This window comes from Parus major, chromosome 11 (genome assembly GCF_001522545.3).
Source record: "Parus major isolate Abel chromosome 11, Parus_major1.1, whole genome shotgun sequence".
In the NCBI taxonomy this organism is placed as follows: domain Eukaryota; kingdom Metazoa; phylum Chordata; class Aves; order Passeriformes; family Paridae; genus Parus; species Parus major.
The window spans coordinates 17,784,863-17,802,343 of record NC_031780.1 but is presented as its reverse complement, the minus strand read 5'-3'; the positions used below and the strand labels follow the sequence as shown (position 1 = coordinate 17,802,343).

Below are 17,481 nucleotides of genomic sequence, written 5' to 3'. Positions count from 1 at the left end.
TTAGGGAGAGTCACTGACCAAATCCTGGGTTACATAACTGTGTTTATGGAAGGACACAGCTTGCCTGCAACCTTAAACATTCTGTTTAGCTGTATTTAATTCAGAGATTTGTACTTCTTTCAGTTTGAATCTCATATGAACCTAATTAACTTTTGAGTGCAGGTAATTTCTGAGAGATAATAAACCTCCTAATACATTCTGTTTATATTTCTATGTACAAGCAGTTGCTGTAATTTTAAAAATACTCCAAAACATTGTATTTCATTATAGAGAAGCATTCATCTGACTCTATTCTGTGCATGGTCTGAATGTGCAAGCAGCTCTAATCACATATATGGGTCTCCTTACCTTACATTTCCAAGAGCAGAATTCCTTCTGCAAGGCAAATAATATATTCTGAAAGTTAAGAAACACTCTCTGTGGGATTACAGCCCAAGTTCAGTGCAGTTGTCACAACTTCTGCCACAAATAAAATCTGTTTAAAATAAAAGGGGAGGAAGACTTACTCAGTCTTGCATAAGCAGCAGTTTTGAAACCACTGAACATGGAGCACTGATGAAGACAGCGATGCTTGTCACTGAAGGGAAAGTCAAAAAAGTGCCCTACTGTGGCAGTGGGCTGATTGTCTTTCCTACAAAGTCAGGCCTGTGATCCAGGATTTCAGAGAAGAATGTTGCATTCCTACTTAGGGGATATTCTTAATAGTCCATCTGCATTAAATTTCCTCTTCCACAGAACTAAAATACAGGGGCAGATGTGCAGAATATTGACACTTTCATTTCCTTCAGTGGCTGAGGCATCATCTGTTTCTTTCTCAGAACAGTGATTTGAGAAACAATTTGCTTTACAGAGGTATGCTACACAGAAAGAATAGTTAAAAAATTGTAAAGCCACATGTCTCAGAGTATTCCAGAAGTTAGTGTCCTAATTTGTCTCACTTCTGCATTCTTTTTAATCTCATTGGACTTGCCAAAGGTTGAGGCACACTAAGTGCAGTCCTGGAGCACATCTCCCAGTTTACTTTCATCTGAAATTAATTCAATTCCTGCACTTCAAAATTCCACTGTGTAAACAAAAACACTGTAAGTGGGGACAGCTAAGAGATTTCTCCTTCCAGGATGATTGGAATTAAATGTTCCTGTAGATAAATTCATTGTTTCTCACTCTGCTGTCTTCACACCACACATAGAACAGCAAGAGCTGAACTAATGAGCAGCTATTCAGTAATTTAGTTTAACCTTTTGTTCTGTGCATGGCCTGGAGCTGTTTTTGCCTACTGTTCAAAACCTGCTCAGAATCCAAAATTATCAACATCCTCACCAGTTTTTCTCAGAGTGCTCATCATAACAGTTCACAGGTGCTGGGCAGACAGGTAAGTTTGCTTGCACTGCATCTTAATGCTGTGCAAGTGTGCAGCAGTCCCCCTTGTGCAGGCAGGAGCCAGAGAAGTTAATGTAAAAGCTATTTGGGATTCCAAGATGGAAAATCATCAGACTTTTTTAAGAGTTGAACATTGCTCTTGCTCAAGCCCCAGCTGTTACCTCTGTTACAGCTGTTGAGTGCCCAGCCTTTCTGTAAATTACACTCCAGATTGTCAAGCCAAACTCTGGTAAAATGAAAGAAAATAGTTAATGAAGAAATGTAAAATAAATTTTTAAAAAACCCTGTGTTTGAAGCAAGTTGTTTAACATCCTGCTGGGAACCTGACTCTGGTGCAAGAAAGGTTGCTGATTACCAGAGGCAACTTTTAGGTGCATTTGCCATGCTTGCCTGCTTGTGAAGTCCCTTGGGTTTTTTCTTGCTGTTTTCAACTTTTGTAACAGATGGAAGAGGAGTTATATAATGAACAGAAATCTTCAGTGGTTTATCAGGAGCTGTGCTTGTCTTGGAGGTTGGAGTCTTCTGGAAACTGGGTAGCCCTAGAAGTAAATGAACTTGGAGCTTGCTGTGGATTTGCATCTTGCAGTTGGTGGCAAGCTTTGCTTGGGGTGGTGGAATCTTTTCCACTGGTTCTTCTGAGGCTCCCCTCCATGTCTGTAGTAACACATGAATGGATGTTGCACTCTTGCTTGCATGAGGTCTTCTGTCCTTTAGCCAGCATTTAACATTGCAAAACATAGCCCTGTTCCTTTGGTGAGTGTCATTGGAAATTTTTTTACATTTTTCAAGATTTTACTGCAGGACTGGAATGAGCAGCAGCATCAAAAAGGCCTAGGTACTACTGAAATCCTGTGTAAAGAAGCAGATGTTCATGTCACTAAAGGACTGAACCGAAACACGTCAGCACCAAGGGTCCAAGCAAAGCTCACACATGTCACTTGATATTGCTCAACTCTGGAGTCCTTGATGCTATAACCATAAAATTACTGCTTTTAGTGCAGCTCTCCCCCGCCCCCATAATTGCCCAGGCTTAAAAAAAGCAAACTGTGGTGGAAAAAAAAGGTATTGTGTAGCACACCTTCAGTAGGCACGAGGCTGCAGAGTGCAGTGGTGAAGGGCAGGGTGCCAGATCTCAGCTCTCACACCTGTAGCACCTCCAGTGGGCTCCTCTCTTGGCAGCATTGAAAGCCTGAACTGCAGGAGCAGATTAGTCTTTTGTGAGCAAGTTGGGCATGTCTGTTGATAGTGGAGAGATCTGAAGCATTGGAAAGGGCACCTGTGCATGGTTCCCAAACCTGCCTCTGTCCATTCTTTATCTTAGTTGCAGAAGTTAGATCCAGTGTCAATGTGTTAGCTTTGTTATCCATCATTTGTCACTAGTTACACCTGGGAGAACACTATTGTCTGCTCTTTGGAATTAATATCAATCTATTTGAAAAAAAAAGTGTGAAATAATTTGTTTTGCTGTAAGTCCCTCTCTCCAACCTCAAGAAAACAATTTGTTGAAGAATCATGATCTAACTTTGAAGTTAAACCTACTCTGAGCCAGGCCTTGGTACCCTGCTGGTATCCCCCCTAACCCAAAGCTGTGTTGTGAACCATGCACATGGAAGTGCCAGTGGTGGAGGCCAGGGAGATGCTGGTGAGGATCAGTGCCCGTGCCCTCAGCTGTGGCTCTGCCCAGGGCAGGTGATGCTGCAGTGTGTCTGTGCCAAGTGCAATCATTCCAGCATTGGAATGCTTCTTGGGCCAAGGTGTTACATCTAATAATGTTGGGAAGGTTTCTGTGGGGTGGCTTCTCTTTTATCCTTCAGCAAATGACTGTGTATTTATACCACCTGCAGCCTCTCAGGTGATTTCTGCTATTTATTGTTCAGGTTTTTATCTTAAGCATTTAGAGCATTTAGAAATTATTTATTAATAATTTCAGTTCTATAATTCCTAGTCGATGAGGACAATATGGTTGCTACATATAGAAAGTTTCTGTTTATAGAAACATTGAAGTTTCTGAAATATATTAAGTTGCTACTGTGTTGAGAAGAACTAAAAAGGAAGCGTGCCTATCTCAGCTTTGCAATTAGAACTAGTTTGCATTAATGCACTAGAGCATAAACAGAGTCTTTAAGATTAATGAGCTAAATATTGGAGCAATCACATACTTTCCATCTTCATCCTTTTGCAATTGCATCCTGGGACCTCCAAGAATTGCTCTCTGTCTTCTCTCTAGACTAATGGAAAATCACAGAAGGGGAAGGAAGGGAGCTGGTTGTGCTTATCATGCCTGGTACTACTGCAAAATCTATGTTTAAAAAATCTTTTTTTCAATCTTTTCAGCTATATACATTAATATGTGGGGTGCAAGGAAGAAGGAATTAAAGCACCTCCTTCTGTAAGGTTTATTGTCCTAAATTCCAGTTTCAAAAAAGATCTCCTTGTCTAGCAAACTGCTCCCAAGGAACAGTTGAGTAAGGCTGGGTTGGCAGCCACTCAAGTCCCTATCTCTACATTTTTATTATTTGAAAACTTGTGTATACAGAGTCCCCACTGAATCAAAATTGCATTCAGACATTAGCTATGCAGCTGGGAATATTTGCTGATTGATGTTTGTTTGTTTCAATAAAATGAAAAATAAAAATTAGTTCCAAATATGCACAGAAGTTGTTGTTCATCACATCAGTTTATGTGCAGTGTGAATTCCTCCTTGGGATACTGACATTACCACAGGGTTTCCCTATAGAATTTGTATCTCTGCATTTTTCAAGTTGGAGCTCATCTAATATGCATATCCCAAAGTTCTGCATTTTGCTATCCAAGACAGCGAGTTTTGCCTTGCCTCTGGCTTTCAGGCTTTGCTTTTCCAATAAATGCTTTTGAGGAAGGTCTTGAAGGAAATCTCAGTCCCCGGGCTAACATGTCTGATAACACAAGATGGAGGTTTCTCCATCTCAGGGCTGGAAGGTTCCTTGTGTATGGTTTTCCCAGAAATCCAGTTTCACTTAAAGATGTGGGTTCTTTAAGATCTTAAATCCTTAAATTCCAGGATCAAAGATCAGACTTTGCAGACCTCATTGATGCCAGGATTGCCATACAATCCTTGACCAAGCAAGTGCAGTCAAGTACACTTCAAGTACAGTCAAAAAAATTTCAGGCAAAGCAGTAGACCTACATGCTAAGGAAATAAAAGATCCTTTTATAAATCACGTAGATACCAGCTGATCCTCAGAGCCTACAAAAAATGGGTATCCTTTTGCTTTAGATGCTAAATAAATAGAAAGAAGTAAGTAAGTTCTCAAAAGACTTGGGTGTTTTGAGGTGGAGAGGCCAAGGGGAGCAGGCTGGAGCAGCCAGAGAGCCCAGGCCAGCAGTGTCTGGCTCAGAAATTTCTGTAGCTGATGCTCCCTCCTCTGTCTTTGCTCCAGGTGCCTCACTGGGTCAGGTCTGGCATTTTGTGAATTTGAGAATAGGAGAAATACCATTTCTCTAATGGTAGGAGCAACCCTTCTACTCTGGCATTTCTTTGTCATGTTCAGACAATTTTGAAATGAACAATTTGAGATACAAATTGTATAATAATAATAATTCAGAGAGGACCCCTTCTGTAGGTCTGACTTGAGGACTATACTTTGAAGACAGGAGAAACAATCCTTGGGAGTGTCAGCCACTCCTGCTTTCCCCTTGCTAAAGAGAATATTTGTGTGTTTGTAGGTGCAGGATGCAGAACAGAGCTAATCCCATGTGGGCTTTGTCCCGTGGGCAGCTGTAACTGCACAAGGGTTGAGCTGTTCTGTGAAACTCTGGCCACTTTTTGTGCTTTTCTCCTGATTTCCTCAGGTTTTTTTTATTGGTGTAACTTCCTAACTTTGCACTGGAGGGGTTGTCTTAGCTAGTTTTCCATCTACAACCGAGAAATGTGAAGTAGAAGGACAAAGCAAAGAAGCCACTTTATTTTCTAGTGTTTTGCCTCCTTTCTGATGCTAAAGGATTGAAGCAGTAAAGCTGGTGGGGGTAGAGGGGTCAGGCCAGGGACTTTACAGGGTGAATTATCTGTATTTCAGTACAGCAGGATGTAGATTTTGGATGGTGTGGCCTCCTTTGGTACCTAAATACTGAGGCACAATTCTTTCAGTGAGACTGGCAAGGGGAAATAAGTTTAGTGACCCACTACCAGTTCCATAAATAACCTATTTAGACAACAAAAAATACTGTGATTTGAATTCAAAGCAGTGGTATGTTTCCCTGTTCTATTTTCTAGTGAAAGGCCTCTAAAGAAAGAATAGTGGAGAATCCAGCTTAAACCAAAGATGAAAATAATTAAAGAACTGTTTAATAAAAACAGTTTAATGAAAACTAATAGCTAGGGTATATATTTGGCATAGCAGATCATTTTACCAGCAGGTGTTTCTGTTATTAAGTTGAGCAGAGTTGTACTTGGCAACATATGCAAATTCAAAATTTGCAGCTTCACAGATTACTGCTCCTTTTTGTCCACAACAGTTCTCTAACTTCTTTACAATTCAGATTTATTTTTGGTTTCTAATACTGCTTTAGAGTAATTGTCACTGTATCCAACTAGGATTGAAATCCATTATACCTAAAGAAAATAACTGTAACTGTTACTAATATTTATCCTCACAGGTAGAAGGTTCTTATTCACATGCAGTGGGTGTTTTTTTGCATGGAAATAATTTTGAGTTTTATTTTGTGTAGTGCAGAGTTGTGCTTAGTGGACCACCATGTGGTCCTGCTTCTCTGTTGTGCTGTATAAAAGCAGTAGCTGATTTTGGTGAATTTTTAAAAAGAAACTGGACTGTAAACTGGAATTTTTGACAATAGCACAACAGGGAAGGGTATGAGAGTGCAATCTGGTTTACAGTTTGTATAATTTCAAGATGCCCATATGAATTTTTCCCGTCCAGATTGTCATATTTTAGTCAAAGCACTGCTGATCATTATAAATCTGCTGTAATATCTGCAGCAAAACAATTTTTCTCAGCAATAAAATATTAATGACAGAAGTTGAAGATTTTATTCCAGTTCCTCTGAAGAGCAAATGCTTTTAGGGCATGTTGTAACCAATATTTGATATTCACAAATCTTGCTGAATGGCATTGCAGTATTATTTTTCCCTCCTTGCAGCTCAGAATGTGTTACTGTATTGAAAGGCAGATTGGAAAGTAAATCTTGTCAATGTATATTTTTAAAAGCTATTTTGTAATCTGCTCTCTCTTCTCTATTGAATGGAGTTGGCTGTACATTTTTGCTTCATTAATTGTTCATTAATTAATGAACAAACAAAAAAATTGAACAGAAGTTGAACACTGACTGTCTGAGATGGACCCAGCAAAGGCAGTCCAGCTTTCTGGGGTGCTTTAATTCTGCTTTCGTCAGTAAAAATGGTTCAGGCAATGCTACTACTTGGGAAATAAAAGCAGAAGGCACTAAAGGATGCATAGACAATACTGTCAATCAATCTGAAATTCTTTATTCTTTCAAAATATAAATAAAAATGGTATGATTGATTGCTGCAGCTCTCATTGCTGGTCACGTAACCTAACCTTGTGCAGCACAGCAGTAACCCATGGCAAGAGGTGAAAGAAAAGGGAATATTTTCTGCCAGCTTCAGCAGATCTGCAGACCCTCTGTGGAAGCAGCAATCTGCTGAAATGCCAGGTCTCTGCTGCAGACCTGGGAGCTGCTCCTCTGCTTTGGACAGGAGCTGCCCCACAGACAGGGACCACTGCAGCCTTCAGAGGCCTAAAATAATGCTGGGTTACTCCCAAGGGTATAAAACCAGGCATTTAAAACAGTTAAAACTCTCATCTCAAGATACCTGAGCAGAGTCTGCAGGAGCTGCCATGGTTCAGGGGCAAACCTGCAGCTTTCCAGCACAGCTTAATATGTAGATATTGTCACTGCTTTCAGGGATTCTTCAAAGGTATGTCTTCCACAAGCATATACATTTAGATGTCTTTACAGACTCAACCTAAATTGGCTGCAGGTTTTTTTAGCCTTTCTGTATTGAATATAGAAATTTTGGTTTAAGGCCTTTTTTTATCCTTTTTTTCCTAATTGTAGTTCACTGTATATTGTAACATTGTACAATTCTGGTTTTAATAGTGACTTTTGGGGAATAAGCTGCCTGTGCCTTGTCTGACTTTTAGTACCTGCACTGATTTTCTGGCAGTGTTCAGGAATTGTGCTTGCTATACATTGTAATTTGAGTTGCAGTGTAAAGTTCACAAGTCCTTCAATCTCGCCACTGCATCAGCTGTAGCTGTCAGAGTGCAAACCTGCTAGACAGAAATTGTGCTGTTTGGCCTGAGTCTTATCTAAACAGAGCCTTTTCTGAGCTTCAAAGATTGATAAGTTTCCACACCACAGTCACTCCATCCAAGCACTTCCTTCACCCTGTCAATCTGCCTTTTTCCTTCTTCAGCATACACCTCTTGTGGAAGGAACATGCTGTAAAATCCATAGTGCCTGCCAGCACTGCTCAATACCAGTGCTGCATCCAGTCATGGAAAAAATCCCTCCCCTTGCTCCACATCTGCATCTGTTTGTATTGATTTTCTTAATGTTTCTGCATGGCAGAATGTTGTCCTGACATTGCTTCTGATGAGTGACAGCTCATCCTGTGCAGGGTTTATAACTGGGAGGATGGAGTCACTGCTGAAAGCCTCCATCCTACTGGTGCAAAGGAATTTCACAGTACAGCTGAACAGCACAATGCTGTTCAGCCTTTTGAAGAAGCCCAAATTTCAGAGATGATGAGGATCAATCTCTACTTCCCTCCAGTAACTCCCATCCCTGTAAGGCAGGTGCATCTTTCTGGGGAAGAAAGGGATGTTGAAGGAGTCCATCCTGGTCTGGAGCTGTGGCACAGGGCAGGGTCAGGTCTAGTAATCCCTGCAGTCAGAACTGTGGGTATTTGCAGATGTGACACAGCAGCAAATTCTGTCTGGTTCCCTTTTGGGCTGGGAAAGTTCACAGGCTCCTCTCACCTGCACTGCATCTCTCAGCTGTGCACCCAGGTACCATCTAATGCTCACCCCATGAGCCATGGGCTCATCTGCACAGTAAATGCAGCTTTGAACAGCTTCCCCAACATTGTTAAAGTGCAGAATTCAGGGGTTTGCCCCATGGCAGAGTTGCTTTACCTGGTGCTGCAATACACCAAGTTCAAAACCAGAGCAACCACTGAATATTTGGTGTAGTGGGCTGGAAATAAAGCATGAAAATCACTCATATGACAGCTCTTTCTCTAGCATCCAAATGAAGAGGGGAAAGAGAATTTGTTTCAGTATTTAAATTATGCTTTGGTTTGTTTTTTAAACTGGCTCTGATTGGAATTTCTAAAGAGCTATTGTTTTATGTCTGATATGGTCTGTGCCAGTTGGCAGATTTTAATCTGTTCCAATGGGCTGCTGGCTGGCCTGGGATTGTGTGCTCTGTCTGCATTTCAGTGGCACTGCCAGGGGACATTGGGCCTTTTGCCCTTGTCTGTGGACACTTGGAAATTAAATGTAACTTAACCTTAGCACAATTTGGGGAGAAGTTACTACAACCTTGCCATGCTCATTTTTTTTTTAGTAAGATTGTGACATCTCTGTTGGCAAAAAGCCCCCACCCAACAACAACAACAACAACAAAAAACCTGTTAAATCATTTGTGGTTTAATCATTGTCACATTACAACCACAAAGTACCCTAAGTAGTGGCCAAAAAAATCCTGCTAGGCCTTTTCAGAGCCTTAGTGTTTCTGACCAAAATGGCTAAATACCACACAGTAATTCTAAATTACTTTTGTGTGCTGTTTCTACTTTATGTTCTCAAATGGCTTCTAATAAAACTTCAGATAATAATCACTGGGATAAAAGTACCAGTGAGTTAAGAGCAACTGAGGAACAGTTTATGGTGTGATGTGTTATAGCAACTCGTCTCTTTAATTCTACTGTTTAAAAATTTATGGTATATTCATCAAAAGATAGGAATGCTTTTGATTTCTGGTTTCACTAGAAGCATTTCTTTCTTTTTGGGGTGAGGGGACAAAGAGGGAGCAAAAATCTCCTCCATTGGTGTGATCAAAGAGGTCACACATTATTGCAGAGATCCTTATATGATGTTCCAGAGTCCTTGAACCTGGTGTTTTATCTGAAATTTTGTGGGGTTTGGCAAAGAGATAGCAGAGAGGAAGTATTTTCAAGGAAGTAAAACAATATTAATTTTATCTTTTTATTTTCACAGTAATATCTAAGAGTATCAGATAATGTTTAGCTTTATGAGGATGCCTTTAAAAAAAAACCTCTGGCAAATGTAATGCACTTATTTGCCATTTTTAAGTGGTACCTCAGACATTTACAAATCTCCACTGTCCTGTTCTCATGGTGTCTGAAAACCAATAACCTCCCTCATTTTCTGTTGTTTAATTAATCTGTTTTATTTCATTGTTGGACATCTCCAGTATCTGGTTGCTGCTGTGGTTCATTCACTCTGTGTCTCAAGGAATCTCAGGTGCTTTGGTTGCTGTAAAAGGTGGGTTTTGACCTGGCCTCTCTCCTAAGCACATGCTGCAAGGCAGGTAACAAATCACAGCCTAATGAGCCTTGGGAGCTGAGCTTTCCTGGGGAGCCAGGCACTGCCTGTGACCTGTGTTACCCTGGATCTCATTTTGCAGAGAATTAAGAAGGGAGCAGACACCTCATCAGCAGATTTTCCTGAGTACAGACTCATTTTGGTACAAGCTGTCAAAGTCCAAGGACCCTCCAATCTGACTTTTTAAACCTCATCTGTCACTAGACTGTAATTGGTTTATAAATTGGCTTAAAGATAATAACAGAACTAACCTTTCTACACAAAAAGCACGTCTGCAACTATCATAAAAGTTCTTACACAAAAAAAAGCACGTCTGCAACTATGATAAACTTCACCAAAGCTTAAAAATAATAGTCCTGAATATTACATGAGTAGAACAGCCTAGTGAGTGGTTGGAGGGAGGTCAGTGCCAGCCCATGTTGCAGAGCAGCCACTGAAGAAACTCCCCATGGTAGAGTTGTTGTGTGTGGGGTTTGGTTGGTTTTCAGCTCTTTCTCCTTACCAGAGTGCTGATCTGGTGTTTGATTTCTCCTGTCAGCTTGCAGCAGGGCACAGAGGTCTCTGGACCCCCAATAATCCAAAGCTGAAGTGCCTGAACATGAAGGAGCCTCCATGAATTAAGGACTCTTTTTACAAAATGTTGTTCACTTGGCACTGTTTAGCCAGTTTTTCTTCACATCTGCAAGTCTGCAATCTGTTGGGCACATTGTTCCCTGGCTGCCCACAGCCTCTGCTTTGTTATTGTTTTTTTACCATGCTAAAGCTATCCATGCTTAGATGTGTGCTCAGACATCTGAGCAGAGTATGGACACCTCTGCCCTTGAACATATTCCCACTGCAGGTCCTTGTGCCATTTCCAGATTGCTGAGTTGCACATCATGTGAAAATTCCAAAAAGTTCTGTTCATGGCTTCTTACCAAGTTGTCAGCTTGATGAAACTGTCAAATTTGATATTTATTTTTTCCTCCTTTCTCTGCTTTTTGCAATTATTGGAAGTTCAGTATCTACAAAGGAAAATTAGGTTAACAGAATTTAAGGACTTCTACTTTTTAAATATACTTACTAGTTATCTAAATGACACTTGAGTGCAGGCATGCCACTCAGTCCCAGAGACAGCTGGCCTTGCACAGACCATTGGATTACAAAGATTTCAATTGCCAGATCAAACTAATACCATTTTAGTTTTAAAATAACTTTAAAGGATCATATATTTGTTTATAATAAATGTTTATAGCATATGAATATACTTATGTATAAAATGGACAAAGACATCTTCCTTGAACTACAGTTGTTCTTTTCTTCAGTGGAATTTTTTGTATACTTTTAAGTTGTTGTCTCAGTACTGTAGAATTTTTTCTCTTCACAGAATTAATGTTTTTAATATTAAAAGAGTGGTGGGAAATGTTTGAAGATTTGCATTTAGATCCTCTTTCTTTGTAAAATTACCTGTTAAATAGGTAGCAATCTGTTTGAACCTTATTATTGAAGTTTATTCCTAGCATGATGGGAATCCTCTCATATCAAACAAGACAAAGATATCACCATTTTGTAAGTGAAGACCAGAAAAATCACTCCACTTAATTCACTGTCTCTAGTCAGCTCAAAATATCTTCCTATTTTGTCTTAGCACTCAAGTAATAGTCTGTATATGAGTGTTTTATCCAGGGCTTGTAGGTTAAGTGCCTTGGAGAGGGCTGGCCACCACCCCATAGTCATAATAAACCATGAAGCCAGACAATAGAATAGAAAGTGCAATCTATCTATAAACCCTTTGCTTTTTAATTAAGACTATTTGAATACCTATTTATTTGTAAACCAAGATTTGTATTATTTAGCAGGGTGCCTTCCAGCAGAAGTTTAATTTCCCTCTGCCCAGAGCTGCCCCAGTGCTGTCTGCAGTGGGAGAGAAGTGGAGCTGAATATTTCATATCTCTAGCAAAGCTTGTGGCACTGGCTAGATGATAAAAGAGTGATCCAGAGTCATTTTGCTGAGCTCTCTCTGAAGCACCACCCTAGCTCCAAGAGAGCCCAAAGCTGCAGATTTTCCATCCAGCCTCATTATTTATTTCACAGTAGAGCTTTTTCTTGTCCTCAGTCTCTAATGAAACAGATAAGATGAGTAAAAACCAAAACAGACAGGGAATTAAGAGTATGGGGGAGAAGAAGAGGAGAAGTAGTTGTACTTCAAGTCAATGAGAGATAAATAAAAAGATAGGGACGAGGGAAGAAGTTCTAATGGATTTCAGTGCCTAGAAACACTCAGGATTTACAACCATAGCAGTCTTTTCAGTTAGGGCAATAGTGTCATTCATTTGCTCTGTTAAACTTCTGCAGACAAATGGGTTTATGGTTTTGGTGTTTTTATTTCTGATCAGTTTGATATTTGTATCTCTTTTTGTGTCTCTTCCTCAGTTTGATAAAGGTGACTGTGTGTCTTTAAGTGGAGTCTGTGGGTTTGGATTGAGACCAGCAGAGCTGCAGAGGGAAGCTGAGCTCCCCTTTGCAACAGACACCTCAGCTCCACTTCTCTGACAGCTCAGCTTGATCCAGAGCATCCAGGATATGGCTGTTTTGTCTTCCAGCCATGGAGTTCTGACCTTCATTTTTAACAAGAGAGGGTGAGGCTTCAAACAGCTGAGCAGGGTCAGATGTTGTTACGTGTGGCTCTGCAGTTATGGAGGTGAAAATAGGTGACATGTAGTAATACTCAGCTAAGAAATCGTGGGAGAGATCTTGAAAGAACATTGAGTGACCTCAGAGAGGGGATTGAAGACTTTTAGAGCAGTTGGAGTTAGCTGCAAACTGCAAAAGCTGAACCTCAACTTAGAAATGCTCTATTCCCACAATTATAAAATAAACAGGAAAGCAACTGTGGCTCAGTAATACTTTTAGTGTGATATGTATAATATTGATGTGATGGATTATAGTGATTCCAATTTATCATTCAATAGAGTGGATCCTAATGTGAGAGAGCTGTGAAACACAAGTGAAGCTAGAGAACTGAAAATTGCAATACAATCAATATTCAGAAAGATAAATAATCATAGAATACATTGAACAGTTGTTAAAGAACAGCTGGTTATAGTTGTATTGGTTCATATTGAATGAAAAATCTAAATTCCTTTTTAAAGTAGGGCAACCATAAAAGCAGCACATTTTGAGCAGGAAGACTGCACACACTGTGTGGGTGAGCAACACTCACTTGGTTTTGTGAGGAAGCAGCAGCTGAGGGTTTCTCTGTGCCTGTCCCCTGCCTTGTGGCCTTGCTTGGCAGCAGAAGCTGTGTGCAGCAGGCTGCAGGATGGATCCCTGGCTGATCTGATGGGATCTGATTGATCTGAGCTCATTGATTACACACCCAGCTGTTCCCCAGGGCTGATGGGAGGGTAAAGGTGCATTGGTTTGGGAGAGGATGCACAGAACAGCAGCCACTTGCTGCTCACTTTGATTCTCATCTTTAGATCAGAGCCATAAAAGTCAGCTGAGTGCTTTATCCAAGCACTCCCATAGGATGGTTTTATTTCGGTCTTTGAAGCCTCAGTACTTTCAGCAAAAAGTGATAATGTAATTAAGATATGACATTTATGTTCACAAGACCCTAGAGCTGCATGTTTAACTGGATTAAAGCAAACAGAACTTGGTGGGAGTTTGGCCTTAAAAATCACTCATTTCTTATTTGTTTAATCATGCCAGAATTGAACAAGGAAAATATTCTTCAGCTGTACCTTAGCCCTAGTTGTCTTGACTCTGCAACTGCTGCTCTGTTGATGATGACTCAATGCCATGGTGAACTAATTAGGACAGTACTTTGTTACTAACAAAAGAGCTGCTTTCTTCCTCCCTCCTCTCCCCAGCAGTTTGTCAAACAAAATTGTATCCTATACCAAAATAATAGCAACCTAATGTATCCTGGCACTCTGTCTCTAGTCAAACAACAGTATTTTGTAATGCTGTTTCAGTACATGTATTAGAGGAGTTGTGTTTTACACAGCCCATTAACACAAGGGAATCATTAATTTCTGGAGAGTGTCTTTGCCAGAAAGATGTGAGCTTTAAATCTTCAATGTACGTAGAAAAGCAGTGTCCATGTCAGATGTTCTAAATGGGTATGATCATTCTTGAAAATAATAGGATTTTATCTTATTTTTTTGTTCTATGGTCTGCATTTTAAATAACTGCAATCTACAGCTGCCATTCTTACAGGAGACTCACTGATGCATTTACATCTGTGTGGGCTTGCTTAGATACATCTATTTACACCTTTTCATCTGGGTCTGGATTATAAAGTGCTGCTGTTTCTCTTGTTTGTAGTTTTCTGGACTTCACAGACACGTTAAAATAGTTTTGTCTTGTTTAAAGCGTTTTTGTGAAAATGTAGTTGCTCTTTCCACCTTTGTTTTTTTGATATAAACAAAGGGCACATGTGTTACATCTGTTTTTTGGGAGTTGCTGTTAAAAACCTTGTAGCAATAGTTAACTGAGCTGCCTGTTTGTGCTCTCTCAGGGGTCTCCTGGCCTGATATGCACCGTCTGGCTGACAGAGTCCATCTGGAGGAGCTGACTAGAATTGGCATTCTGAAAGGCAATGTGGATGACATGGTGAAGGTTCATCTGGGTGCAATATTTATGCCACACGGACTTGGACATCTACTTGGAATCGATGTGCATGATGTTGGAGGCTACCCAGAGGTTAGTGTTAGTCCTTTCTCAACTCCCCTGCAGATTAACCCCCTCAGTTCAACCAGCATTGCTCAGACTTTGTGTGTGTTACCCAGTTGTATCTCCTCAGAGGTAGAGCAGATGTGCATTTAAGTGTCTCTTTTGTAAATGTGGTATTTTATGCAGTTTACTCTAAAAAAATCTATTTGTTCATTGAAACATGAATTATTTATGGGAAGAACTCAACTGATGGTGCTCTTTGGGCATTCTTAATCTGTTCAATTTGTTCTACACACTGTGTTCCTCTGTGAGTCACTGCTCTGACACACCCAAGTGCCCTGTGCTGTGGCAGAGCATCTCAGTCTACCTGGGCCCTATACTGGCAAGCTTCACCTGCTCCATTCCAGATGTGAGGCAGCTGCAGGAGCCCCCTGCTGAACCTGGGCAGTAAATCCTGTGTCACATGGAAGCAAGCTGGCTCAGAGCCCTGTCTGTGATGCCCAGTGTCAGCATGGGCACTGGTGTGGAGGTACTGTCCAGGAGTGAGAGCAGAAAGGAGAAACACCATCAAATCTCCCAGTCTTTGCAAATGTGAAAGCATATCCTCTTGTATTCTGAGTTTCTGCAGAAAACACAGAGTGATTGTCTTCTTCCTTGAATTAATTTGCTGATCTGTGACTATGATCTGAAAGCAGAACAGGTAAAATTCTGTAACCAATTAACAGCAGTCGGTCTGCAATGATAAATGAATATGCAATGAAAAATGATAAAAGAATAAAATCTCTATGGGGAATTGTACTCAAGGTTTGAATAAAGAAGGTTTACAGCAGCTTCAGAAAGATTTCAGAAGGATTGTGTTTGTGTTAGGATGTAGTTATTTGAGGCTAACTGTTTAAGGATTTTCAGTACAAAAATGGATCATTTGTCTTCTCTCATATGTAATCTTTTCTTTTGCAAGAATCTGCAAAAGAAACTAAGAACTTTATAGGTGAGGTTTAGGCATATTTTGGTGCTTGTTCATGTTGGGTGACTAGGCTACAAAACAGCTGCTATGGCTGGTTCAGTTTTGCAGGCAGGGGAGAAGCATAGAACATTCACAATATAATTGCAGTTGACATACAATATTGTGATAATGATGTATCAGCATCAACTAATAAACTTACATGCGATAAAAATGAAACAAAAATCAAAAGCATTCCTATTCTGATTGTAAGGTTTCTGCACTAGCTGATACAAAAAGGATGGATGCTTGTCCCTTTGTTCCTCCAAAGTGCATTCTGTTTGTGTACAAATGGAGACATCCAGCAAAGCACAAGGACTGTGCTCACTTGGAGACTTCATAAACTTTCAAACCCAGGACCCTGCTGTTGCATGCCTTTGCTTAGCTTTGTTTCACTTGTGTTGTGAATAACCTCCCTGAATTTGCTGGACTTGAAAAACCAGGAGTGTGTTCAAGACTTAGAAGGGCAAAGAGATAACTAAATTTTAGGAACAAGTGAGAAGAATTCTAAGAGTGCAAAGGACCCTTCTTGATTTTGCCTAAAAGTTGTATTCTTTAATTTTAGAGCAGGTACCTTACTGTCAGGGGAGATTTCTAGAACTGAAGCAATAAACCCTGTACACCTTCCATCTCTCAGCAGATTTTAGCAGTGTGGACTACAAGCTACGGAATAATTTTCCAACAATAGTTTTTGTTTTCATTTGACTGAATTTATAATTGTTATTATGGTATATTATATAATCTAAGGGTCATTTTTTGAAAGCTAACTGATCTATCCACAGTTTTGAAAGAGCAACCTGTTACAGATAAAAATGGATGTAGGGACTGTACTGTCAAATGAGTTAGGCTCTCCAGCTTTGTACTTACTGTGTGTAAAAATGCCAGAGCTATGTAAAAATACACAGAATTTTGTACCTGCAAATACTAAATTTGTTTGTGTTGGCATGCAACTGCATTCTTACATGAAGAATTTTTGCATGGATAATTTACTTTGAAAATCTAATCCTAAATAGCAAATTCCTTGAATATGAAGCACATATGAAAGCCCATGAACAAATAGTTAATGTGTTGTATTTGCATATAGAAATGCACAGAGATGGGTGTATGGCATCACCTTAGTTTGAAAAATGATGAATTCTGCATTCTGCAGAATAAACTCATTAATTCTTTAAACTCTCTGTGCAGCATTAATTCCATCTCTGGTAGACCCTTCACTTCTCTCTGCCCCAAAGCAGGAGGCCCTTTGGCTTTGGTGAGGTACCTGGGGGTGGGCAGGGCACACCTGAGCCTGTCAGAGCTGGATCTCCTCAGCCTTCTCTGGGCTTGAGGAGCTCACAGGACTCCTGGTCCCTGCCCAGGGTGCAGGGATGCAGGGGATGTTCTTCTGCCCTGCTCATCTGAACACGAGCAGCTGAGCACCTTTCCTGCAAGTGTGGGACGTGTCTGGATTAAATGGGAGAAGGCTTATTGTCCATGCCTCATTGTTTCACGAAAAAGCACATTTTGAAGGCATCTAGTGCACTCTGGAGAGATTTGTGGTGCTTTTTAAATGTTTACCAGCTAGCAAGATCTTCACAAAGATTTTTATAAAGCCATTTTGGTGTTTATTGCACACTGAGCCCATGCCCATAGTATCATGTTCTTTTTTCTAGCTGGTTAAAAAGCAACTTCTTTGCTTTTGGCCGAGGGAATTTCTGGGAGTATTACAAACGATTTTTTAAAAATAAAAACTTTCCAAGTGGATATTATTCCATTATTTTCCTCAAGTGTAAACAGTTACATTTGAAATAATACAATAAACGTTAATTTCCTAATTTTTATCCGTCAGAAAGTTTTGTGTGTTCCAAAAAA

The 17,481-nt window shown here is 40.1% G+C and overlaps 1 protein-coding gene across 1 annotated transcript in view; it reads left to right on the top strand.

The window, feature by feature from the left end:
* Window positions 1–17,481, top strand: part of PEPD (peptidase D) — a gene marked incomplete at its 5' end in the record, with an annotated part of 129,754 nt that overhangs the window by 96,172 nt on the left and 16,101 nt on the right. The window contains one exon of the mRNA XM_015639564.2: window positions 14,476–14,660. Coding sequence (XP_015495050.2) covers window positions 14,476–14,660 — 185 coding nt within the window. The remainder of the gene's footprint in view (window positions 1–14,475; window positions 14,661–17,481) is intronic.